The sequence below is a fragment of the Sinohyriopsis cumingii genome, unplaced genomic scaffold (assembly GCF_028554795.1).
Source record: "Sinohyriopsis cumingii isolate HCF-2022 unplaced genomic scaffold, ASM2855479v2 utg002303l, whole genome shotgun sequence".
NCBI lineage: Eukaryota > Metazoa > Mollusca > Bivalvia > Unionida > Unionidae > Sinohyriopsis > Sinohyriopsis cumingii.
In genome coordinates, this window is record NW_028316182.1 from 22,521 (window position 1) to 50,192 (window position 27,672).

General features: G+C 37.5%; 1 protein-coding gene across 1 annotated transcript; it reads left to right on the forward strand.

Annotated features, from left to right (window-relative positions):
• LOC149770807 (uncharacterized) lies at positions 1 to 27,672 on the forward strand. Its single transcript, XM_089949091.1, has 30 exons — positions 1 to 74; positions 990 to 1,043; positions 1,361 to 1,521; positions 2,477 to 2,719; positions 2,872 to 3,024; positions 4,380 to 4,578; positions 4,793 to 5,048; positions 5,332 to 5,497; positions 6,218 to 6,397; positions 6,726 to 6,875; positions 7,068 to 7,640; positions 7,884 to 8,218; positions 8,540 to 8,722; positions 9,344 to 9,605; positions 9,890 to 10,037; positions 10,259 to 10,516; positions 10,827 to 11,081; positions 11,551 to 11,788; positions 12,091 to 12,310; positions 12,796 to 20,841; positions 21,104 to 21,442; positions 21,732 to 21,885; positions 22,201 to 22,388; positions 22,795 to 23,012; positions 23,531 to 23,642; positions 24,027 to 24,135; positions 24,395 to 24,585; positions 25,264 to 25,600; positions 26,591 to 26,784; positions 27,116 to 27,672. The coding sequence occupies exons 1-30, from the start codon at positions 23 to 25 to the stop codon at positions 27,410 to 27,412; spliced, it is 14,271 nt and encodes a 4,756-aa protein (XP_089805217.1). The 5' UTR covers positions 1 to 22; the 3' UTR covers positions 27,413 to 27,672.

The window sequence follows — 27,672 nt, forward strand, 5'->3', positions numbered from 1 at the left end:
CAAGAGGCACCGCTGCTCCGAAATGGAGCTCACGCCAGTTTTCTTCCTCGCCCTTCTGTCGGGATCTTGGGCTGGTAAGTAATATACGATAAATAATATACGCTATTTCCACGCTAATTTATGTTGTTTTTCATTTAGCTAGTTTCTTTCTTTTCTTCGTTAGATGATCCCTGTTTATATGACTGGTAATTGTTTGCTTGGTTCAATAATGAATTTTTCTTCAATTTTAAACACAAAATGTTAGAATTCAAACAACCTTTCAAAGGTTGCAAGCACTGGAATTCCACTTCTTTAATTAATATCGCATGCTATAACTATTATTTAGCCACCTCTATCTAGTTTGTGGGTTTCTTCTTCGATTTGGTGTTTTCCTTTCATATTAGAATATCAAAAGATAACTTTGGAGTTTTATTCTTTTCGGCTTTACAGCACATTTATTTTCATCTTGCCATTAATTCTTTTCTGAATATTTCTCGAGAGACTGTGACAAATCTACTCCTCTTCACACACATAAGAGCTCCTTTTTCATCGTCTACTAAAAAACCGGTGCACAATTATGTTAGAATTAAAATTAATAAAGACCAAACACTGTCTAATACATCTAGTGAGTACACCCTTAATTTGGTAACAATCGGATTTTTTGTTGTTGTTTTTATTCAAGAACTAATTTATATAGAAATATACATAAAAACGTGTTTGTTTAATTTAGGCATTGCATTGTTGATTTCGCATGAAGGATATGGGATAACCTGTACCAATGTAAACTTCATGGCTGTAATAACGTAATATAATTTATCTTTATTGCTACAAATTTACTATTCTTAAACTTAAACTTTTCTAATTCTCGGTTTTGATGTAGCGTTTACTCTCCGAAAAGTACCCTAGTCAGAATGATAAGTTTGACATTTCAATAAAAATCATAATTGCCGCGTTAACTATATAATATAAATATATAAATATATAATAATTTAAAGTTTATTTATTTTCAGGTCCTATTACAGAGACAGTATCAAAACAAGACACATGTGCAATGACGTGTACTGGTAAGGTCCAAAGAATCATTTATAGCTTTTGGTTGCTATGTTACCCTTTATGCTATCATAACGTTTCCTTAAACAGAATAGATCAGTCATAAAATTAATTACCTTCGAAAGCAGACATGTTACTACAATACGGTCATCATTGTGCTACTAATAAATTGCCTAGTCAAATATCACAGACTATAATTTGAATGCTGTGAAACAGTGTATATATATCACACGTAAATTTTACAATCTAGATTTTTGTTTTTATTTAGAATCACGGCATTATACAACCTGAATGCTACCTCACATAAGGTAGTTCAAATTCACTTTTATAGGCTCAAGCAAATTCAGCTACAGATCCGGAACGACTTACATATACCAGTATGATGTGGACACAAAAACTGCAGTGATGGGATCATTTGATCACCACTCCGGACTGCGCATGTCTGCTAAAGTAATCATTGAAGTCCTCAGCCAATGTGAATTTGTCATGAGGGTAAGAATGGTTCAAACGTTAACAACCATCTTTGCATATTCGTTATATGTTATATACGGTAATCTGAAAAGAAAATCTATTATCAACCAAGCTTAAACAAAAACGAGTTCACAGTAAGCAGATACAGAGCTTCAGTTGCTGCACTTCTACAGAAAACTTTGGCTTTAATATTTAAATTTTGAATGGTATTCTCACAAGTGGAGCAGTAATCATGCGTTCTCACAATTTTAATGTATTATAATAGTATCCCTATACTAATCTTGTTTCTTATCATGTGACTTTCTTACGAGGATCCACTAAATGAAATAATGGAACATTTTATACTGTACATACATTATTCTTCCATGACACACAATAATCGTTAAACCTTAACAAAATACAAATTTCTAAACCTCCTTTGTAAAACTGTCTAGAGAAAATGTAATGATAGAACAATAGACAAATGGTTAATTTATCAACGTGAATCAGTTAATGATTAAGCTAATAATTTTCAGTTTATTTCTTCTGCTCGTTTAATATTATCTCTTTCAATTGATATAATATACCATGTTCTTTATTGGGCTCTCAACAAAAACATGAAAAATTATTAAAATGCCATGAAATTCTTTTGTAAATGATATCGTTCTTATCTCGATTTACCTGAAAATCTTCTAGCAATAGGATCTTAAAATGAACGAACATGTCACCACCTTCCCCTATCCACCCAAAGTACATTGAATACAAACATGCCCTGAGGCCATAAAACACAGAAACATATATTATCATAAAATCAGATAATTACGAATGCAAAGTCACTTGTAACAGGATCAATAGAAAATCTTTATCGCAACAATCGCTTATAGGGGCCTAATAAGAATACAGTCTCCCAGCTATGTATGAAAGAATCACCCGTACAATCTGTACAAACTAATTAACGTGGATTTCCGATAATTATGTGTGGGTCTTTTATTTTCAGCTCAGTAATGTAGTGCTATCTGAAACCAATCCAAACTCTCCCTTGGAGATGAGGACCATGGGCAGCGAGTTTTCAAGAGCCATGGAACAGAATCCTCTTCGCTTCTCCTTCCAGGATGGACGTGTTGAAGAACTATGCCCCACTGGTGGGGACGCACCTTGGGTACTCAACGTCAAGAGAGGTTTCCTGTCCACCTTCCAAAACAGCATGGAGGACCTTCAGAGGGACCAGAAAGTCAAAGAGGTACCGTTTAACTCGTCTCTCATCAAGCTTGTTCTTCAAGTCATCATTACAGGAAAATATTCGTTTGTGTTGCTAATATCTTTGCTATGCATCAACCAGATAGCAAACATCAACATTCACACTAGTATAATATATAACGTATATTTTTCCAGACTGACGTATCCGGAGTCTGTGACACAGAATACACAGTTGGAGAGGGAGACCGGTATCGCACAATTGTCAAGAAAAGCAAAAATCTGCTCGGATGCCGTAACCGTCAAGGAGCACAGACATCCATCCAGGGAGTCCCCTACACGACTTCCTCGGTAAACCAGGCATATCCTATTTCGTTTTTGTCAAATACAACTTCATAGGGCTACATAACAAATATTAATTTAAATATGTATTTAACATTTCTAGAAATTGAGTAGCCATTAGTACGTTTTTCTTCATTGCCTACGGTGACTCCTTTTACATAATATTACATTTCAAATAACTTTCATACCAAATCACCCATAGATATTTGATTCCTGCAACATCCGGGTAGGTTACCCAAAACACATTCGTATTGCGGTAATGCCTGTCAGTCCCTCCATATGTTTCCCAAGTGTTGGTTTACATACAGACGTAGTTGTGTAATGTCTTTTACTCCTCCTAAATCCTAAACAATGTTAAGCTAGACAAGATAGACATATGAAACATGTGTTTCTGGGTCGATTGTACCATTATTGTTTGATATTTTAATCCCGCCCCAGCAGTGGAACATAGGTGGGTATCAGTGATTTTGTCTAAATGTCAGATACTTCCTGAGTTGTATGCCTCAAATGTCTGGGAATTGTGCTAAATGAACCAAGTGTCAACACGTATCAGACTAGAATCCATGGACAATGCCCTGAGGTATATACCTACCGTCGGGGACTTAGTTTGTTAGAAATTAAAACTGTTCATTTCCCCAACTAAAACAATATATACACATACTGGACCTAGAATGGCAACTTTGATCTTGCCACTGACATTCAACCATGTTAATCTCTATCTCTCGAGACAGAGACCGGTGCCTGTAATTTTGAAACGATTGAGATCCATATACAAATAATACGTATCTAATGACTCGGGATGACAAAAGGAATATATACGATCCACTGCCATGAACCGCTAAATCACTAAATCCCCAATTCATGAAGACAAAGCATAGAAGCTATTGAGATCTCAACATTAAAACTATATATACATACATACACCCACACACAAACTGTGTACATACATCTGGGTGTATTGTTATTTTCAAAAAAGCTCTGTAGCTAGTTTTAGTTTAAAAATTATCAAGATGCACAACCACTAACTATATACATAATTATTAGGTGCGAAACAAAATACACATACTAATTTATATTTTCCTAACGACAGTCCTTACCATTCAGGGGCCTATATAACAGGGTTGATAATCCTGGTCGAGGTCAGAATGGGAAACAAATTAGTTGCGTATGTGACCTTTCCTCGTCGAATACATTCTTTACTTATTCTAATTGGATTTGAAATTATACTTTTCGAAAGGCATACATTAATATCTAGAACAATAATCTGTACACGTGTTCAAGCAGTTTTCCACATCTACAGAGATAGAACGATTACAAGTATTAAATCTGTACCTCTAATGGATGGCTTGTCTGCTGAATTGCAGGACATTCAGTCACTACCAGTTTTGCATGGAACCCACGAATGTGAGCAGGAAATCAACACCCGGACACAAACAATTAAAAGTGTCATTTGCAGGGAGTCCTACAAATTCCTCCCCTTCTCCAGGGAATCCAGTGGAGCTGTTACAAACAGCACGCAGAAACTGACATACGTAGAGGAAAGATCCGGGGTGTCAACACAAAGTAAGTGCTAATTGACACAATAGAAACAATGGATATACATGTTATTACAGACGTCAAGGCGTTAAATTTGCTATGCATTGGAAGGATTCTAATGCATATATTTTCCGTCCGAATATTGCATTTTATTATTTGTGATAAACATAAGCAAAACTCTAAACGAGCAATTATGTCATTACACATTAAGCATTGAATCACAAATTTTACTTGTCTGCAGGACCAATACAAGACCGAGCGACCTTGCTCTTTGAACACGTTAATGATATCGGTGGGTCTGATAAATTCAGGAAGGAAGTGGAAGGGAGATTGATCGATATCTGCCTAAATACCAAATCCGGAGTTCAACCTGAGACACCTCGCCTCTTCGCTGATATTGTCTACTCTATGAGAAAATTGGACGCAACATCAATCAGCCAGGTATATCAGGAAATTCAAAGAGGTTCCATATGTCCAGACAACAAAGAACGACTAAGGTGAGTTACCAATTTAGTCCCTGTTTTCATTTCAAGGTGAAAAAATTAACTTAGCACTGATATGATGTCCCATGAAGTTGATTCCTGCGTGTTATATTCCCTCTCCATGACATTGATTCAAACAATTCTTATTTGACTTCCTGTCTTGCATAAAAGAGACATTTTCTCTCAGTAAATTTTTGGTTCAACATTATCATCTGAACGATTACACAGCATTATCTGACATCACAAGCCAATGGCAATATGCCGTTCTTTTAATATTTTAATCTTTTATTCATCACAGTAAATATTTCCTTGATGCAATTCCTATGGTTGGAACAAGTTCGTCTCTTCAAATGCTTACTAGACTCATTTTGAACAAAGAAGTAACGGGAATTGAGGCAGAGATGTGGATGACTACCCTGGCATTCATCCAGAAGCCAACAAAGGAAATGCTGACCGAAATTAAGGTAGGTTAGACACCGAACAACATAACACCTAAATTATCAACCAAAATATTATATTAATATGCATAACACCTAAATTATCACCCAAAATATTATATTAATATTCATAAATAGTTGCTTCTGGTATTCACTTTCAGACAAGAATTGTAACCACAGTCCATGTTTGTTTTTATAACAATGCATTCTAGATTAAAACGGATGGCGTTTATCCAGACGATAAGTAGCCATGTTCCTAAATTTATGTTGAAAGCATATGATCTCTAATGAATGACTTCATACCTTGATGATAACATTTATGTTTCATGACATTCAATGAACTGCGGCAAACTCAAATTACCAGAGTTAGTTCAGCTTCAACACAGTTTCAATTTCTGGCTGATTATTATTAAGTGATTTAACGCTGTTCAAAAAGGGCCATTTGTGTAGGAATTTGATGCGATAGCGGTATTTGCGATTCATCAATACATGAAATTAGATTTACAACCAATTTTGACTTTCAGATTTACCTATAACGATTCTTGTTACAGATAAATCTGAAGATTAACAGTGGTATCCCTTTTGTTTGAATTTTATCTGAGAGAAAATGTGATTTTTATTCTGAATGTACTGACAAGTGTTATATATATATATATATATATATATATATATATATATATATATATATATATATATATATATATATATATATATATATATATATGTTTGCTTTCCAACTATCTTTAGCCTCTTCTGACAATGGAAGATGACAGTGGTAAAGCCATGCTTGCAGTGAGTTCCCTAGTTAATAGCCTCTGTCGCTTCAACGATGACTGCGACAATGATCCAGCGGTAAACGAGATTATTTCAACCCTCGAAAGCAAAATCGGACCTAGCTGTAGGGTCAACGAAGCTACGATGAAAACCGTAAGAAATACAATCATCAAAGCAATTTTTTGGAAATGTTTCAAAATATAGTTCTTCGTTTTTATCCCAAAAAAAATTCTTCTGGTTTCCTCCATCTGCTGGATAACACATTCGCATGTCATCTACATGTTCCCGTATATATTGTATCTTGATATGAAATCCGATGACGTGAACCTTCTTTTTCAAAACTATTCTGGTAAATGCAAATTCGAAAGGGTCTAATAAAGAGATTCTGTTCAAATTTTGATTCTCATTCCGAAAATAATACTATTTTTGCTATTCTTTTGCAAGTTAGAGGTTCTTATGAACAATTCAAATTTCATTCCAGATTCTACTGAGTCTGCGAGCCATTGGAAATGCTGGGCATGCACATAGAGCGATTCCGACCCTAATTAAATGCTTCACGCCGACAACCAATCCTATGGAGATCCGTCTATCTGCAGTTGAGGCCTTCCGTCGCATCTCCTGCAATGCAGATGTATGTTACCAACTCCATCTATATATAGATTATTTTCATAGAAACAGTACAAGTAATATAATTAAACTGGAGAAATCTTTTTCTTAACATCTCGTTATTTTTGTCTATAAGAGGAAAATTGGGACAATCTGGATGTTTCTTGCTCATCTATGAACATTATTTTTCCTAAAGAAAGTTATATACTTCTTTCAGTGGACAGCTATAGAAGCGTTGTACCAAAACAAAGAGGAAGACTCAGAACTGCGCATAGCTGCATATCAATCGCTGATGGAATGCCCATCAACAGACAGACTGGGCATAATCAAGAAGACACTTCAGACTGAGGAAGTCAACCAGGTTGGTTCTTACATATGGTCCCACTTGACCAATCTGATGGAGACCTCTGACCGCCACAAACAGGATATCCGCTCTATCCTGGAAGATGAAGCTCTTCAGAAGGAGTTTGATTTAGACAAAAGGAAGTTCTCCAGAAACTATGAGAAGTCTTTCTTCATTGAGAGGATGAACGCTGGTGCTAAGGTCGAGGGCGACCTCATCTGGTCAAGCAAGTCTTTCATCCCAAGATCTGGGATGGTCAATCTGACGGTCGATCTCTTCGGAAATACTTTAAACCTCCTGCAGCTTGGAGGAAGACTGGAAGGTCTGGAATACTTCATCGAGTCCTATTTTGGACCAAATGGTTATTTCGGTGAAAACCAGCAAGCCGCTGAGACTACTGCTATCAAATCGATCCGACCCGACAAGATCAGCAAAATTGACAGAAGGGTAAGTTTAACATCGTATCAAATTTTGCATCTTTTATCTATTTCAGACACCAAATAAATCAGTAAGTGATTGATTGAACAGAAGCCTTACTGATCAGATCTACGAAATGTATTGTCTGACAAGAGTGTTAGTAAATAGGCATTGAATATTATTTACCTTTTTTTTCCTCTTATATTAATACCACATATGTTCATAAACCATCGGCTCTATATATCACTTAAATTTGCTTCAATATCCAAACAGCTGAAGAGCACATTGGACGAATTGAAGGGATCTATATACATGCGGGTCTTTGGAAATGAATTACGCTACATGAACTTCAATGGGCAACAAACAACTGGTACCGGTCAAGATTTCGACCTTTTTGACATGATCAAGAAGTTTTCCAAAGGTGGCGACTATACCCTGAGCCAAAGCTTCATGTTCCTTGACAGCAGTGTTATCATTCCCACCAGTGCAGGATTCCCTCTAAACTTCACCGTGAATGGCACAGCAACAATCGAACTTAAGGCCAACGGAAAGTTCGAAATCCGAAAATTGTCCTCCGACTTGGAAATAAGCGGCCTTATACAGCCAAGGTAAATTAAGTAGAGCAAGCATATAAATCCGATCTTTGAATAATAACCCCTATCTTGTTCGGATTATTTCATTGATAATTAAAAATGTAATGAATTTCATTTAGTCTTCATCCTCAAACACAAAGTGAAAATGTATTCTCTCAATACCCGTGATCCGTATAATTCGAAGAAATTTACGAAAACACTAATCAATTCACTTATGATGATTTTCAAATGAAATGTACATTTATGAACGACATGCTATAATCATTAACGTTGCAAATAGCACTGAGGCAATTATGAATTTGCTAATGAATTGTTTCTCAAATTCAATTTGCATAGTGGAGCCATCGAACTTTCGAGCACGATGAGTGTTGATGCCTTTGTTACCAAAAGTGGTCTGAAGATGGTGTCTACTCTGCACACAAGCAGTGCCCTTCAAGGAAAGGTTCAGTTGTCTAATGGACGTGTTTTCGTTGCTGAGTTGGATATGCCTCAAGAGAAAATGAACATCATCAGTGTCAAGTAAGATTTCACTTTAAGTACGTATGTTATTTTGCAATATTGACATTGTCATGTTATATCACGACTGAGAAATGGGATCTCTCTTTTGCAAAATGTTTATCTACGGATGCGTGCCATTTCATTCATTAGTTCTTCTCGCCAATTAGTCAGTCATTGCATGTTGATTTAAACTACTTTTACCTCCTTTGCTAGATTTAGTATCAGTTTCACCGTACGTGCATTTTGGGACGATATGCATGCATGCTTAGACAACTAATTTTGTAATCTAGAATTTAACTTTTAATTGTAGTTTCTAAAGCTGCCTGATGGAAACTGAATTTTGAATAATTATCTGATGCTAAAAAAATTCTCATGAAAATTTCGTTACATTCTACACATATTTACCTATATATCATCGCCAAACTTCGTCTGGTGAAATCACTGCTAGTATGCTTCCGGGTTTTATGAGTGACACTCTCCGCCAAAAGCTTAAACTTATTATTGCAAATAACTTGTTGAATGTCCAAATTGAGACATTCATAATGATGATAGCTGTTTATGAAACCATCTAATTGAATGTAAATTACAATGTATTTACAATCTTTCGAGCTAAAGTCAATCGTTTCCTTTTTACTTCACCAGGACTGCATTTTTCTCTGTTCACCGTGATGTAGAGAAGGAGCAGCAGATGATAACCAATAATAGGCAAGCCAGAAGTCTTTGCTCCGGAGCCGATCTGTCAAAGGTCGTTGGTCTAGAACTATGCGGAGAGCTTGAGTTCCCTAATGCTTCCCTGGAGGCAAATGCTCCCTACTTCCCTCTCACTGGACCCGTTAGCATGGGACTGACCCTGTACAAGAGAGATGCACATACTGGGTACAGATTTCAGGCCAAATCAATACATGTAAGTACGGTGAAGCGAACGTAATTGTTTGACTCTTCTAAACCAGGATTTCAGCAACACGGAAATATAGTTGTCCAATTCCAATTAAATCAGTTTAGGTCATGCCATTATTCTAGTCAAAATGTATTATTATTATTATTATTATTATTATTATTATTATTCGCAACTATAGTGAAATTATAGTCAAAATGGAAGGTTACGTCGTCTACGAATTTCAGATCCAATCTGTAAAGTCTCCTGTTAGTAATATTATAACTTTCTCATCACTGCTTTTATTATTTCAGACAGGAAATGTCAATCTAATACATCTAAGTTTCGACACCCCAAGATCCAAAGTTAATAGAGCTCTGACTGCTGATTTCAGCTTGAACAAGAACGACATGACCCTCGACATGAGCTTTATAACTCCATGGAAAGGCGCTGATTTCAAAGGTAGATCAATCTTTCTTTGAAAACACTTCGATTCAGTTGTTTGCCTCGTGTCTTCCTTCATGTTTATTTCCAGTCACAGGTCCTTGTATTATGCAACTCAGAGGTGAAGTGTTTTGCAGAAAAATTTAATCATTCATACGCGATAATATACGTGTTTATTTCGGATTATGGATAATTTAATATCCTTAGGTGACCTAATTCTCTTTTCATAATTTAATTAGGAGCGATCACCAATGATGAAAACACAAAATCTCTTAATGGAAAATTGGTTTGGGATAACAACATGCGGTACCTGATAAACAGCCGCGTCCAGATCGATCGCAATGGAAATCAAGTGACTTACACCCCATCCCTTGAAATCCGTGTGCCAAACAGAGACACCGTCAGTCTGAATGGCGTCGTAAAATATAACCCATGGACTCTGTTGGACCTTGATCTTGCATTTTCCGGAATCACCATCCGACCATCCAACATAAAGGGTAATTAAATTGTTATTATTGGCAAATATAATTAGCAAAGTTCTTTTATACGTAGAGTACATATTCATGACTTACATAAATTACTGCATACCACATACCAAGAGAAACCATTGTGACTTCAGTATTTACCTGTAATGTTTACTTTCTCGATCTTAGTCACCATTTCAATCTATTTACAAAGCAATATAAATGTATTAAATTTAATTCTAGTCTCTATATTTTGAGTATAAGAGACACATGAAATCCACAGACGCCGTACATTTTGTAGCCCCTTAAATCATAATCAGAGACACCGGTTATTATTCTTTAGCCAACCTTGAGAGTAATTCTGGCATGGCGGGCATAAAAGGTAGCATCAGCGTCGGTAAAGAAGAATATTCCTTGGAAACCCGTATGCAGACAGAACGAAACAAAAAGGATCTGATTTACAGTCCCATTCTCTCTATCCGGACACCAAAAGGAGAGCTTGTTGCATTGGGAGGCTCCGTTTCATACCTAAAGGGGAAGGGATACAACGTCAACTTGGTTCTAGACAAAGCATTTGAGAAACAAGTCGCACTAAAAGGTATGCATTGCTGAAAGGCATTCAGCTCATGCTGACTGAAACGATTGTCTTTTGCTTAGAATTTATATGATTGAAAACTTCCATTGTGCTATTACAGACCGTGTGAAATAAAATCCACAAATTGTATACCGTGTTGCAAGGTCGCCGATATGACTTTGTCATACAGTTAAACCATGTAAGATCTATTGTGCTTAAGGTACCTCCAGCCATATGTTTATTGAATAATGCGACCTGCGTCACGGTATCAGGCACTTAATGCACAAGTACTGAATGTATGTGAAAAATATGCAGTTATGTTTCTAAAAATGTCACGGAGCGGTTGACCCCTGTGAAATGCCTCATAGTTTTAAGATTTTATATGGAAACCATTGTCATGATTCATAGCTAACTCTAAGCAAAATATCAAACATTTACCATCTAATTAACCCGAAAAATGTCGATTTCATAGAATATTGCTTATTCGTTTCAGGAAGGTTTTCAACAGATACTAATAAGAAGGGATCGTCAATAACTGCCAATATTGATGTCAAGTCAAGCCCCCTGGAAATGATCCTCAAAAGCAAATTTGATAAGAAGCCAGAGGGAAGTCTTTCCACTGATATTGACCTAACATATGTCATCAAACAATACACACGTAATAACATCAAATTTGTGTCCAAAATCATCAACATGAGTACAAAGACGCTGACTAAGGCACGAACTACAGCGTAAGTATGAACATTCAAGAAGGAAACCCTAATAAATTATCTTTATGCACTCTCTCCATTCGATATATTTTTTACTAAAAAGCAAATGAATAATTTGTGATAAAACTTTAACTCTCAGAGTATTTGCAATAATGTATCGAAAATAATAATTGATAAACAGTCCATTCATATGAAGTCCACCAGATTCAGGATAGTTTTCATATTGCCTCAGCATTTCAATCTCACATACGCCAATGTACACTGGCTGAACATTTTTGTTTTATGTCTTATTCATTATTTCCTTCTTTTTTTTTGTTTCTTAGAAACCTGAATGTCAAGAAAAATCCAGAACTGAACTTCAAGGCTTTAGTTGAAATGAACCACAACTATAAGCATAGTGAATTCGATGCAGATATAAATTACGGTCCAGACTTCAAGGATCCAAACCGAAGTATTGAGATGTCTGCTCAACTGAACCACGATATCAAAGGCTGGGCAAGCGCATCAGCAGATGTCAGTTTAAATTTCAAACACGTTGGGCAGGTCTGTTCATTTAGGAAAACAATCACTTTAAGCTACCTCTTACCTTCCTTACTATTTTTAAGTATTCATATTCCGACATTGTTAGTATGAAGTAAATGCTATCTAATTCATGAGTGGTTAAAATACAATAACTTGCTCAGTGGTCAATTTGTGGTTCTTCGCAAAGATACATGCAATCAAGGAATAGGAGCAACAAAAGCTATCAAGGAATTCGTAAGGTATTGTAATACAGATTTCGCAAGTGACGTACTCATATTACCAAACCACCTTTGACATCTTCGCATGAATAATGTTTTCAGTTAGGGTTAGTTTAGTTATATCAAAAACTTTTGATACGACAAAAATAACGTACAATTTGCATGGAAACCGTAACATTCATCAATGCGTAACTTTTCAAATATGTTACATCAATCGCTCAGTCTCTTTATGCATGTAATTGAAGTCAGTGTTATCTAGATATTTACTCATTAAATAATCTGTTACAGGGACTTAATTACCTCCTGAAAGGCAGCCACAAACACGACAGGCGTGATTTGGACTCGAGTGTGTACCTTCGAAGGGGAAAATCAACTATCGAAAGTAGCCTGCGCCTCAGCGACAAGACAAAAGACTTGATGAGCGTAACAGGTGAATTTGCATTGTCAATTCCTGGAACAGATCTGAAGCTTACAAACACCCTAACGCAGCCAGATAAATCAACCTATACCAACGACATGAATATCGATCTGGGTAAGACGTCCAAAAACAGCATTATTACGACTGTGCGACAACCTGATGACAAATCCATGCAAATATCGTCAGACGTCCAAATCAATGGAATGCAACCAGTGAAAGTTAGCGGTGAATATAATCTGAATCAAGGAGACCAACGAGTACAACTGGAGATGACAAAAGATCAATTGAAATATATTGTAAAGGTTACAGGACAAACAAGTCCACAGTATAGCATAGTAATGGACATGCAGTACCCAACTCGACACGTTATTGCAACTCTTGACGGATTACGCATGGGGGATTCCTACAATGGCAGCTTCGATTTGAAATGGGACGTTGACAGAGACGATAGTCGTTCAATTACATTGATTGGGAAAGGCCGTTTCACATCGATCAAAGGGTTTGAAGGCTCACTGACAACGAGATATCCATCCAGAGAGCTCATACTCAATGTGCGACATCTTGCTGACAACAAATACATCTCAAGCATAGACTTCCAGTGGGAGCCAAAGAAAGTGGTATCTCTCCAAGGAAGTTTAACTCAGCGTACTGCAGCAAAGAAATATCAGCTTGTCGGAGCTATTGGATTCTCCAGCCCCTTCAAAGGATATCGTGATGTATCACTGAAAGTGGGCCATAAAAGCGACCCATCCCAGATCACTTCTGATATAGACTTTGCCTGGAACCCGTCAAACAAGATCTCAACAACCATGTCACTAAAAGTTCCAGTGTCCGCTAAAAACATTGATGTAAATATCTTTGCCAAGACACCATTTGATGGATTCCAACAGATCAAGGCTAGTCTGGTACATTCCTTCAGCAATTCCTCGCAGACTAGTGCCCAGGTCTCCTGGGATAAAGAATTTGTCCAAGCCGATCTATCTCTCATCAGTAATGGGGACACTTCCAGTCGAGACTTGAAGGGACAAGTGGATGTCAAAACATCATCAAAATACTTCAAGATAATATCTCTCTCAGCTACACACAAAGACGATGGCCGGGCATATGATGATTCCTTGAGGTTGAATTGGAACAAAGATTCCTATGGTTTGGATAGTTCAATGATCCATGAGTGGCAAGGATGGTCCATCCAGAACAATGGCAAAATAAATCTTATTTTGCCATCTTTAAATCTAGAGACCACGTGGGCTCATTCTAACACACCGTCATCAACATCATCGTCTCTTACTAGTACCTGGGGTAAAAGGAAAATATACATCAATTTCAATGGAAAACAAGCGATGTCCTTCCCAAGAGGAACGGCCTCTGCAACGCTAGAGATACAGACTCCTTTTGATCCTATCACGGATCTTTCACTGAAGATGACACATGAGCATAACTCGGGAAGTATCACCTCTAATCTTGTTGTAATGAATCAAAGGTCACGTGTCCTCTATATTGATGTGAACCACCAGTGTGGAAACGGACAAATTACGTCTGCCTTCCAGTTTTCCAATCCAAGGTTAGGTGCCTCACAACTGAATATTGACACACAATACAAAAGTTATCCTGTCAACCTACATGGTGTTCTAGTAATAGCTTCAAATAGCATCATATCCCTCGATGTTTCCATCAATAACAATGGCTATACGTCGCTTGAACTGAAAACACCTATTAGCGGGTACGAAAAGGTATCACTGCAGACCAGCGTGAAATCGGAAAACCAGGAAAACGTGTTCGCTGGAGCTTTATCGTTTAGCTCGAACAATAAATTCACAGCAGAAACACGGTACCGATTTGACTCTATCAAGAGATTTAACATGGTCATCAAAACACCCTATTCATCTCTTCAAAGTGTTCAAATTGATGTCAGAGGGCAAGGATACATTTCATCATTTTCTGCAGATGCTAGCGTTGAGATACTCCCTGTTCTTAACAGGGTTTCACTTTCGGGTAGATTGAATACTCTGAATGGACTGTCATGCAAACTTAGACTCGACACACCTTTCCGTCAACTTCCATACCTTCAGATAACAGCTAATACTGAAAAACCAGGGGAAATGAGAACATCGGTGTTGGAGATAGAATACATGCCAAGGAAAGTTTTGAAACTGGAGTCTGTCTACAACCTGAGTGATCTGCGGAAATTTCAAGGAACATTCACATTGACGACGCCATTTGTAGGATTTGATTACTCCAATTTCAATTTCACACATGAGGGCGAACAAAATAGAAAATACAACCTGGCTATAAATTTTGATACACTCTCAGACTTTAAAGCAGAAATCCTTCTTCAAACACCAATAGATGGCTTTGAACAATCATCAATTTCTCTCGTGCATACAGGCTCCCTAGGAGATTTTGTAAGTCGTGCAGAGGTGTCCTATGGACGAGACAAGAAATATAGCGCTGAGGCAAAGATTAACATGAATCCTTCCACAAATATTGAACTGACTTTATTAACTCCGCTACAGGACTACAGGGTGTCTCAAATATTATTCACAAACAGCGGGGACAGGTCTGATCTCAAATCACATGCTGAAATTCTCATCAGTGAAGATAAATCCACATTGGATTTTACATTATCCTCCAGAGGAAATGTCATGACTAGCCTTGTCATTACAAGTGCATATTTTGCCCCCGTCAAGGCTTCTTTCTCACACCAAGGACCCATGACTAATTTTAATACCAGGATGCAAGCTGAGTATGGACGGCAGAGCATCTTTGTCCAAGCCAAACTGAACGCTGCTTCTGGTGTGACTGGAACATTGATGCTGAGAACACCATTCAGGCGCTTTGAGAATCATCAACTGACGTTTAGCTATGATGGAACACCCACCAATTTCCAGTCCTCAGCAAAATACGTCTTTAATGCTGAGAGTGTTTCAATCGACCTCTCTATTGCAAATGAGCCAGCCACAACTGGTACTGTGACAATCAAAAGTCCATGGTTTAAGCCAATCCTTACGTCCTTTACATTGGAAAGGACACAGAAGAACATCCACGTCGCTGCACTAGTAAACTACGACAAAAAGAAAATACAAGCAGATGCTAGGCTAGACGTTGAAGACAATATCCATGCAAGTGCTTCCCTTACAACTCCATTTGAGGGGCTGGAAGAACTTACCGCAACATTTGATCATTCGGGATCTCTGAAAAACTTTAGATGCCGAGGCGAGCTTGGACGACCTGATGAAAGAATAGAAATCAGCGCTAACTTTGACGCGACCAGAGATTTAAGTGGTTCTTTCTCATTTTCGAGTCCCATTTCTGGCTATGAAAACATCGGAGTTTCCTTCAAACATGTCGGTGGAGTGGACAACTTTAATAGCGAAGCTACTATTATTGTAAATAGAGACAGCATTGAAGGACGATCATCCTTTAATATAAGACCTGCTTATTTGGATACCTCTGTTTCCATAATTTCGACTTTCTCATCTGTACCGAGACTTCAGTTCCGCTTGAAGCATAGTGGATATCCCAGCGACATGATCAGCCATGTGGAAGCAATGATAAATAATGACAAACATGAAGCTGATATCACATTTAATATGAATAAAGGAATAACGGGAATTATCACTGTGAGGTGCCCCTTCATTAATGACATTGATCTTATTATGAACCACGCAGGTGACCTGACTAACTTCAGAAGTCATTTAGACATTACTCTTGCTGGTGTTAAGAAGGTGGACATGAATGCAGCATTGAGCACAGGGCAAGAAATAACTGGTGATCTATCTATTGATTTGCCAATTCGAGACTTCAGAACTTCTCGTGTGTCCTTCAAGCATGCAAAGAGTTCAACAGAGATGAGAAGCCATTTTGAAATCCTTGTAATGAATAAGGAAACTGTAGGAGATATCGCTGTAACAATCTCTCCGAATATAGAAGGGAGTGTTTCGCTAAAGAATCCATTCACCGAGGACATAGCATCATCATTTAAATTCACTGGCAACAGCAAGAAATTCGATTCAAGAGCTGAATTATTGTATGGAGCAGTCCAACAGTTAAATATTGGTGCTTCGATGGCTGTAGCTCAGAGACTTACTGGCAAGCTTTCTGTGCAGTCGGTTTTCTTTAATCCAGTGGAAGTTTCTTTAGAGCATGAAGGTCAACTATCTAACTTTCAATCTGGTCTACAGATGTCCTACGGAAATAATCGACTGACCGGTAAAGTCTCCTGCACAACCAATCCAAACATTGAGGTCGACATTACCATCACAACACCTTTCACAGGGTATGAAAGAATTAAAGCTGCTACTAACTACCGTGGTAAAATTTCCAATTTCAACAGCCACGCAGAAATTAGCGTCGGAAATAATAAACATGAAATGGACATCACCTTCACGACAGAGCCGAGACTTCGTGGATGGATGAGCGTAAAATCCCCATACTTCAGTGATATTGAAGCCAACATAGACCACGCAGGTGAAATAACCAACTTCATGACCAATGCTGGATTGACCTACGGTACCAATACTCCTGTTTTGTTACGGAGCAGTTTTGATACCAGTACAAAGATTGACTTCATGTTCACTCTGAGAGTTCCTTTTGTGCAAGACATAAATGTAGCCATCGAGAAAAACGGAGACCTATCTGATTTATCTTCTCACGGAGAAATATCTGTTGGTGACAGAAAAATAGAGGCTGATATTTCATTCAACAGAAAGGATAAGTTGGCTGGAAGTCTATCGCTTCGATCAACAATGTTCAAACCCTTCCAAGCATCCTTTGAACATGCAGGAGGACTTTCCTCTTTTAAATGTCACGCGGACGCAGGCTTTGGCATGGAAAAGACAGAAGTTGATGTAACATTTGATACCGACGAAAATATCGAGGGCAGTCTAAGCATTACCTCCACACGTTTTGAAACAATTAGTGTCACTTTCACGCACTCTGGACCTCTCAATGCATTCAGAAGCCATGCTGAATCATCTTTTGGAGATAACAAAGTTGAGAGTGATATTCAATTCAGCTGGAGCAAAATTGTAGAAGGACGCTTGTCTCTCCAGTCACCATGGTTTAGTCCAATGAAGGCCTCTTTCGAACACAATGGATCTGTATCAAACTTCAAAAGCCATGCTGAGGTTACCTTGGGGTCAAAGAAAACATCCGGCGACGTGAGTCTGAACTTGATTGGAAAAATGAGCGGAAGTCTGTCGGTTCAGTCACCAGGTTTCGACAATGTCATTGCTACCCTTGAATACAATGGTGACATTTCTAATATGAGATCGGAGGCATCACTGTCCATTGGAAACAGAAGGTTTAGTGCAATGACTGTGTTCGCTACTCGGCCAAATTTCGACCTTGAAGTAGTTGTAGCAACTCCAATGCAAGGTTATGAGAGAACAAGCATCGTTATTCGCCATGACGGGTATCTGACAAACTTTAAATGCCACGCAGAATGTTTCATTGGAAACAAGAGAAGCGAAGGTGATTTAATTTTCAAAGTACAACCAAAATTGGAAGGGAGCATTGTAGTGAAGACTCCATTTTTCCAGGACACCAGCATCAGATTTGATGCTGCAACCAGTTCAGCAAGCCTTGAAGCTCACGCTACTGTGCTCTACGGTGGAGAGAGAATGTTTCATCTTGATGCTAACTACCAAGCAGACAACGTCATCATCGCAAACATCGAGATGACAACGCCTTTACAAGGCATTCGACAACTAGGGGGCAACTTTAATTTTGATGGAAATCTGAGGCGGTTCCAGACATCGCTTGAATTTAGAAAGGAAAACGAAAAACTGCTTTCCACTAGAGCCATGTTCGAAAATGATAATAAATTGAGCGGACAACTAAGCTTCCTTACGCCTGTCACCTCGCTACTCACTGGAAATTTTAACCACAATGGACACTTGTCAGACTTCAAATCAGACTTCGATTTCAACTATGGAGAGAAGAGAATGTATGCAAACGTAATGTTCAGAGCCTCGCCAACGGAAGGATCCATAGAAATCAAAGCTCCATTCATGAGCGATACATCGGGGTCTTTTAGACTCGATGGTCAGCCATCCAATTTTAAGGTCCATGTTGACGTAAAGGCTTTGGGAGAAACAGGTGCTACTGACATATCTTTCACCACTGATAACGGTATTACTGGGAACGTCAAACTGCAAAGCTCAATTCCATGTCTTGACAATATAGAAGGGTCATTCAGCCATACGATGGGTTATAAAAACATTGAATCCAAAGCTAAACTACAATACTCTCCCGGAAAAGCCTATGAAATAAATGGAAGGGTTAGTTGGAGAAGGATTCTTGAGGGAAACATCATAATCAAAAGCCCAATCGTCAACTGGGAACAGACCAGCATATCATTCAGACACCAGGGTAGCTTTCCGAACATTCAGACCCATGCGGAAATGATTCAGTCTCGGCAGAAATTCGAAATCGATGCCACTCTTGCCTTTGACCAGTCATCTGTAGGTGCAATTTCCATCAAAACGCCCATTGCTGACTTTGAAAACATAGGATTCAGTTTCAGAAGGGTCGGAGATCTCTCCAACCTCGTAGCAGAAGCAAAGGTCACCTATGCTTCACAAAAGACAATTTCAGGGTCATACAATCACAACATTATCGGAAACAAACTGCAGACAAAAGCAGTCTTTTCAACCCCATACACCGAGGACCTCACGCTCAGCTATAATCAAGATGGCGATTTTAACAACTTTGTCTCTACTCTTGAAGCCTACATGGGTAGCATGAATGGACTTTCAACAGAGCTGCTATTCAAAAACAGTCTCCAGACCATCGATTTTACATCTACGGCCACAATTATCCTCGAAGGGACGAGCAAATCCTCTCGACTGGCTTTGCATCACGAAGGACCGTTCAGTAACTTTAAAACCACTGCCTCGGCAAATTTTATCGGTAAGGAAGCAAAAGTCGAGGCCACACTAAAAAGTGATTCCACAATTCAAGGTTCAATATCGATTCAAACTCCTCTTGAAAACTTTAGGGACATTGGAATGTCCTTCGAGCATTCATGGAATCTTGGAAAAATCTCAACTCGTGGTTCCATCAAGTATGACGTGAGTAAAACGATCGGAGGGGACTTCAGCTATTACGGATATAATTGGCAGCAACTTCGGACGTCTCTCGAGGTAAGAACACCTTTTTCTGGTTACGAGTTCAACAAAGTATCATACGAGCACAACGGAAATAGAAACGGCTTCAGATGTAATGCTCAGATTGAGTGCGCACGCCAAAGCATAACAGCGCTGATTCAGGCCTCCAAGGTCCCAATGAATTTTGGGCTTGATGTAAAAACCTCGTTCCCAGGATATGAGGAGTTGGGCATGAAAGGTAAACTAGAATCTAGAACTGGAATGTATTCTGGTGAAGCCAAAGTCTCTTTGAGCAGAAATAGTGCCATATCACTATCTGGAAGCGTTGATCTGACTGTGACACCCATGACTGGCAAATTACAGTTAACTACACCATTCCAAGGATTTGAAACCATGGAAGCCAGAGTCAGCCACAGTGGGGAGTGGCGTAATTTTGAAACGACGATCTATCTGAATACTCCTGTAACCTCGACAATAAGCACTAGCCTCAGTTTTAAACACATAAATACCCGAAACGGTTTTACAAGCCAAGCGAGTTTGAACTGGGGATCTCCGGTATCTCAAATGATGGGCTACGAACTGCTGCTGGACAAGGAGACCTCCCGCTTGAAGGTCAGACTTCCTTCCAGAACGTTGGCACTGATGGGAACCAAAAGGACCAATAGTTATACCAGTCACACTGAAGGTTCCTTCCTCTGGGATGCTGATTCTGATGCAAACAAGAAAATTGCTTTTACAGCTGACATTACACCACAGGATGACTTCCTAAAAGCCGACGTGACCCTGATGATGCCGACCATTGGAAAGGTGAGCATATCTCGAAATGAATACGTCGGTTTAATTAGTGAAGAAGATTAATTTGAAAATTAAAATCTATTCAGTTTCTAATATTTCATTACGTTCTAACTTTTCATTTTCACTGTGTAATGGCAAATGTGTGACTTATTTGCAGTGTAATGCAATCGAATTTTTTATCTGACAAATTTGTTTCAAACATCATTAAATAAAAGATAAATAGCCAAGCAATAGTCGGTATTCATACAATGGTGTGGCTTCGTTTCATTTACAGGACTTTAAACTTGGATCGGAGATGATTTTGAACAGGGGAGCCGTCATTTTCGACGGGAAAACACAACTCTCCTTTTCCACGGATTCTAGAAAGACCCTCTCTGTTTTCACTCGTTTGGTTGATATGTCTTCCGGATATTCCAGCAAGAACTACAGCTTTTCTTTGGGAATAAGTCATCCCTACACCAGTGTCGATATCAGCCTTAAGAGTCATATTGGAAGCTCCAGTGACAGGATGTCAGCTGGTTTCGACCTCTCCTACCTCACAGCTCGCGGTGAAACTAAATCCATTGGCATTAATGGAGAACTCGACAGCGTCCGCAAACAAATGACTTTCAAGGTATGACTGATATTTCAGCTTCGAAATCAAGCTTTAAGAGTAGTTGTTATAAGGACTGGTTTAATATTATGTCAGTCATCTACCTTCAATCGTATGTAGCTAAAAGAAATTCTTCCAATCATTAAGAAGGCAATATTTTCCATTTCAACACATAACGTCTGAGTAGGATAAAGCAAAGATGTCTTCCCAATAACCCTTCAGTTCTGTAATCACGTTTTAGAAGATAATTATTGGACATTGAGGATGAGGTTATCATCATTGACTGAATGAACTATTTACAATATTTCAGGCTGATACCCCACTGAAAAACATCCAAATCTCAGGAAATGTTCGCACAGAGGCTCCTTACACAATTACTCTGAGAAATGCGTTCGATATGACCACAGAGTTGTCTCTTGATCCAGTAAGACGGGCCATCAATTTTCATATGAACTATGATATCGGTAAGAATATACAACGAAATTGTAGTTTTAGGATCTTGAGAAACTTAAATTTAGATTTCAAATTTTTACCATTCATTTAAGCTCTATTACGTACATTTTGATGATCCAAGATATTTTTTCCTTTCTATTTAACAATAGTAAAGGAAAATTCATGTATACCAGACTTACCTCGATAATTCAACAATAATAAACAGATTGGACTCTTTATACACTTGTTTAACTAAAATTGGTAATAAACAGTACGTAGATTGTATTTTCTTGATAGCGTAAACAACATGACGTAGCTTCCCATTTCGCTATTTATTTCTTTTCAAGACAATCCTCGAGATGCCCTCCAAGTCAGTGCCAGGTATATAAACAGTTCGGCTGCGGCAGCTGAGATTTATCACCTGACCAGCGGCGGCGGACGCATGACAGACGGCATGGTGTCTATTCGATTAAACACTTCTACCCTACTCCACAGCCGTATACACTGGAGACCGAGCATCCTCCGAGACCTTCAAGTATATTAATAACACAACCGTACCCATAACATCTAAACCATTCAAAAATCATTGTTTCGAATTATTTGTGAAAAAATTATTTAGCTTTATAGACATACAAATGATAACTCTGGTTCACAGATTTTCATACGAAATCACACCTGCCCGAATTTTCGTCATAAATTATTGATCTTTATAGGACAAACTTCTAAATTCGTGTAACTTACAGGAATCAATTTATTTTAGTATCTTATTTCTTCAAGGATCCTCTCATATAAAGGCGCTATTTTAATTTTATTTAATTGCTCCAGACATGTTCCGAACATGTCATACTCTCGTCTCTCTCAAATATTGATTTCTCAATTTCGTTTTATGTATGTTTGTAATTTGCATGTAAAACTCACAAGAATGTTTCTTTTATTACTAGAGTTTCATTAATGTTAAGTCAAAGAAGTACATCGTTGACTTCCAAAACAGTCTAAAGGAGCTGAGGAAAAATGTTGATGATGAGATTTACCTAAAATCCAGAAGGATCAGTCAAGCATTTGAGGAGGATACTGTGGCTTTCAGAGAGGATCTCAAGGCTCTGAGAACCATGTACGACAACAATGACTACCACCTTAAGGATATTATTGACAGCATTATGTACGTAGTTCCAAACAACACTCGCTTTTTATGATAAATATATGCGACCATCTCAATTAATATTAATTTAATATCCTTATAAATTAATATTAATTTAATATCCTTATCAATTAATATTAATTTAATATCGTTAGAGTCCTATTCAGATTGTTATAACAATCCATATTTCATACCGTGTAGTTACGATTGGACACTTTTTAACGTATTCATAGAGTTTAAGCAGCTATGTTCTAACAGAGGAACCATCCCACTACACTCCACCTAATCCCTCATAAATACTACTAGTCTAGAATAATTTCTATCCTGGAAATAATTATAGGACTATCTAGGTAACTATTGTTACGGGATGTATCATAGCATTTGTTGAATCCTGAAACGATCTTGCATATGAGAAGATCAAATAATAACTTGGGACTTTTGAGTTTTTAACAGCGTGCTTCACAAATGTGATATCTTGTCTATTTGTTCGGCAACAGAATTCGTTTTCCACGCCTGTAATTTCTTTTCTTTTGCAACAGAATCAAATATCAGGAGCTAAACCAACTTTCTGTGGATTATCTAGTTTCCAGTAAGGAATGGATGGCTTATAATAGTGAACGAATGATGCATGCCATGGAAGAAAAACTCAATGTACGTTCTTTCTGTGTCCGAAGCAAAATCATAAATAAAAATTCTAAAATGGTCATTTTTAATTTGTTCCCCCTCTTGTCTTCAAATATTCGTAATGGTTTTTTTTGCTCTTCATATTTAATTTATTTTGCTCTTTTCTAGTGTTATTTGTCTTTCATTACTGAAGCTCCTATCTGAAATACGATATATGTGTATCTAAAGCACACCAGTTTGTTAATATTTATTTATGTTTAAGTCTAATTGCTTCTTTGTCGCAAGAACCCCCAAAATATAGATTTTGTTGTCTTTATTATAAAAGTTAATTAAAAGTATATATCTCAGTCAGTTTTCAATAAATTCCAGTTCACGTCGGAAAATATTGTGATGGATATAATCATTTTTCAGGTGATCATGGAAGAAATGCCTTCACTCTACTTTCAACTTCTTGATAAAGTGTCTCCACACCTGAGTCAAACTATTCAGCAACTTCAACTTTACAGAACGAAGCTGACAGGTAAGATATTCATGTATATGACTGATATAAATTGTTTTAAAAACCACCAAGCACAGACAAATAGTGTCAATAGCTTCATTCTCCCATCCTCAAAAATCAGTTTGTTCAATTGTACTGGCAGTTTATACCGAATGCTATAAATATACGGTTTACAGTTTAAATGTACATGTATAGTTCATTATGTATTATCTATTAAGATCTGTGAGTGTGATTTCTTCATTTTATAATAAAAAAGGTAATGTTTAAATATTTTTTGCAGGCCTTGCCAAAGATCCACAAATCGGCTCATACCTTCAGAAGTTGCAGAGTTTCCCCATGAAGCAACAATTCACTGACATGGCTCACCAGTACAGCTCTGTTATCTACAACACTCACGAGCTTGTAAACAGTCACCTCACCAATCTGCTGGGAAGAGATAATGTCGACCTTTTGCAAACAACCCTTCAGCATGTGAGTCGGGCAATACACATTATGTTGACATCTTTCAGAACACTCTTCAATATTTGATTAGGTTAATATTGCTCTCATAGAGATAGCTCTTCAATAAGCGAGTAGGATAATAACACCTTATGTTGACCGTATGTTGACCTTGTGCAGGAGAAAAGGATACTTGCAATTATATTGATATCTTCAGCATGGCAGAAGGGCAATAATAATTTATGTTAACCTGCCATAGACCGATCTTCAACATATTGGTAGAGCAATAACAAGTTATGATGGCCTTTTGCACGGCATTCTTAAGCAGAGATGTGGTCTGCCCCATTCGCATGCCGTGGAAACTATCCAAAACCATAGCAACGAAATCAAGCAAACGTACAAAACGTACATTATCTATTTTACTTTCAAATGACTTCACTAGAATTTATTTCGCGATCGCATCTGACAGTTTAACAGCTGAATTTGAACTTACTTTCCTTTTGTTATTCGTATGTGTCAAATTTAAAATATTTCGTTTAGTACAAATCAAATCTTATCAAGTGATCAGACTGTTTTATCATATAATTAACACAATATCAATATTAATTTAAGTAGGATAAAATATTTCTTATTTTCGTTGTAACTTTCCTACCAAAAACCACAATGAATCGCATTCTTATACAATAATAATTGCCAAATCTCCCAATTCAGGGCAAGAACGCATACAAGTACTGGGAGATCGAAGAGCACGTGAAGCTCGTCATTAAGAAAATATATCTCACCATACGTCGAGCTGTGGAAGAGGAACTGACCTTCATGCAGCACTTCGTCAACTTGAGCAACAGTGGTATCACCGTATACGACCCTGTCAATGGTGAAATTCAAGCTGATATTTACCTTCCCATCCCTCTGGAATCACTTGACGCACTTCCTGTGTTCAATATGCGAAAGTATTCTAACAGGATCAACGGTTACCTGCCAGGTTATTTTGACACATCCTCCTACATCCCAGGCAGCGACTACAAAAATTGGCTCCCACCATTTAGAGGTAATTCACGACAAATATTCAATCACGTACATATATATATATATATATATATATATATATATATATATATATATATATATATATATATATATATATATATACGTTACAATTACATTTACCTAGAGATAAGGAACAGTACTTTTTCTACCACATACGAATGATATGACATCAGAACGTTCTTTTCGGGCAAACATATATGTTGCTCTTTGAGTTCTTTAAGTAGCATCGTCTTTTCACCCAAAAACTGACTACGATCATTAAAAACAGAGCAACGAAAGTTCAGCTATTACATAATTATGTTTTCATCTGCACTTTATATAGCATCACAATAAATATAATACTTTGGAACAATAGTTAATATCACATGTATATAACTTAATTTCTAAAGAGTCATGTCTCCGTGAAACTACCTTGTTTCCTCACCGGTATTTGCTCTAAATGTCGGGGCACATGGCTATAATGAATTATAATGAATGTGTATTGCGATATATTTATTTTCAAAAAGCAAATGCTGTGACAGATCTGGATAATCCTCACCGTAATACAAGCTACAAAACATGTATAATTTTCCAGCTCAAATGTTATAATTGAATATTAAGGTAATTGTTTTGTACATTTGCATCAAACTTTATGCTCAGACTTCCAATGTTATCCAGGCTATATTGGCGCAGGTTTGAAAGAACAATACTTTTCCTGTTTTAAAATTATTTTATTTTGGTACAATTCAAGAATTTAGAACAGATCAAAGACTCGGTAGCAGCAATTTGAATATACTTCACAGAAAGCAACGACACTGCACTTTATAATGTTAATTGAAATTTTCGGTATTACTACGGAACTTTTAGTCATCAAATCTTACTTTAAAAAAAATAACTAAAGACGTAATGGTGTAATTGTCAGACCATATATGCCAAAATTTTGTAATTAGCTATCAGTAAGCTATAACATCATCATAAATTTAAATTCTCCCTTTCTCTTATGTTTTCCCAGGTGAAGCCACACTTGAAGGATCTGTAATCACCACCTTTGATGGCAAGACTTATACCTTGAGCAGTTCCTGTACCTACATCCTTGCCAGAGACTTCAAGAATGGAAATTTCTCCATCATTCTCAAAAACGATAATGAGAAAGAGATCATCATCATCTTCCAAGGCAAAACAATAGAGATGCTGAAAGGGGGAAAGGTGAGAAATATAAATCTCCCTGAGAGCAAAATTGTATCTGGTAAAATGTATTACCTTGATTTCAGTAGGAGAGGTTTTCATTAAGCAATGAATAAGAAGATATGGGCTAGAATTTCATGATATAGAAGTTAAATATAACGACCGCGAAATAAAGATCGTCATTGATATGTTATTAACATCATGGCATATAAAGGTCCCATATTATTAAAGAGTATGCCAATATTTGTTTCACATCCAGTTGCATTTTAAATAATAGTTAATTCAATTAAATTATTCTACAATTATTGATTTCTAGTAATGAATGAATTATTTGAAATGATTACTTTTCCAGATCCTTGTTGATGCTGAACCAAAGGATCTGCCCTACAGTTACAACAACGTCCTTATCAGCACCGATGGAAACACGGTCACGCTGGACGCCAAGAACAATTTCCTTATAGACTACAACACCTTACTGGATAGACACACGTTCACCATGAGCGGCTGGTACTACGGTAAAATAGCTGGTCTTCTTGGGTCGTATGACAACGAACCCAGCAACGACTTCGTTACCTCATTCGGCAAGGTCATTGATGACGAAAGACGGTTCAGCAGCACGTGGGAGGTCGGGTCCGGATCATGCCGTTGATCGCTAAAGCAAACCATTGAATGTCAAAACTAACAATCCTTCCTGACATTTGTTTTTCAGGGACACAAATACAAAACTGAAAAACTTGATTGATATTACGATTTTTGATTGAACTGAACGTTCGAAGAGACTTATTTCTCGTGAGATAGACGTCTGTTTTAAAATTGCAATTTCCAAATCCGAGCATTTTGTCATCTCTTGTGCATCAAAATTCATAATCAATAAAAAATAATAAATGTATTAAACTACTTGGAATTTCA

Coding starts and splice junctions, on each gene's coding strand:
- LOC149770807 (XM_089949091.1), top strand. CDS start 23: ATGGAGCTCACGCCAGTTTTCTTCCTCGCCCTTCTGTCGGGATCTTGG. Junction 11,082..11,550: donor GAAACAAGTCGCACTAAAAG/GTATGCATTGCT, acceptor TATTCGTTTCAG/GAAGGTTTTCAACAGATACT. Junction 23,013..23,530: donor GATATTATTGACAGCATTAT/GTACGTAGTTCC, acceptor CTTTTGCAACAG/AATCAAATATCAGGAGCTAA.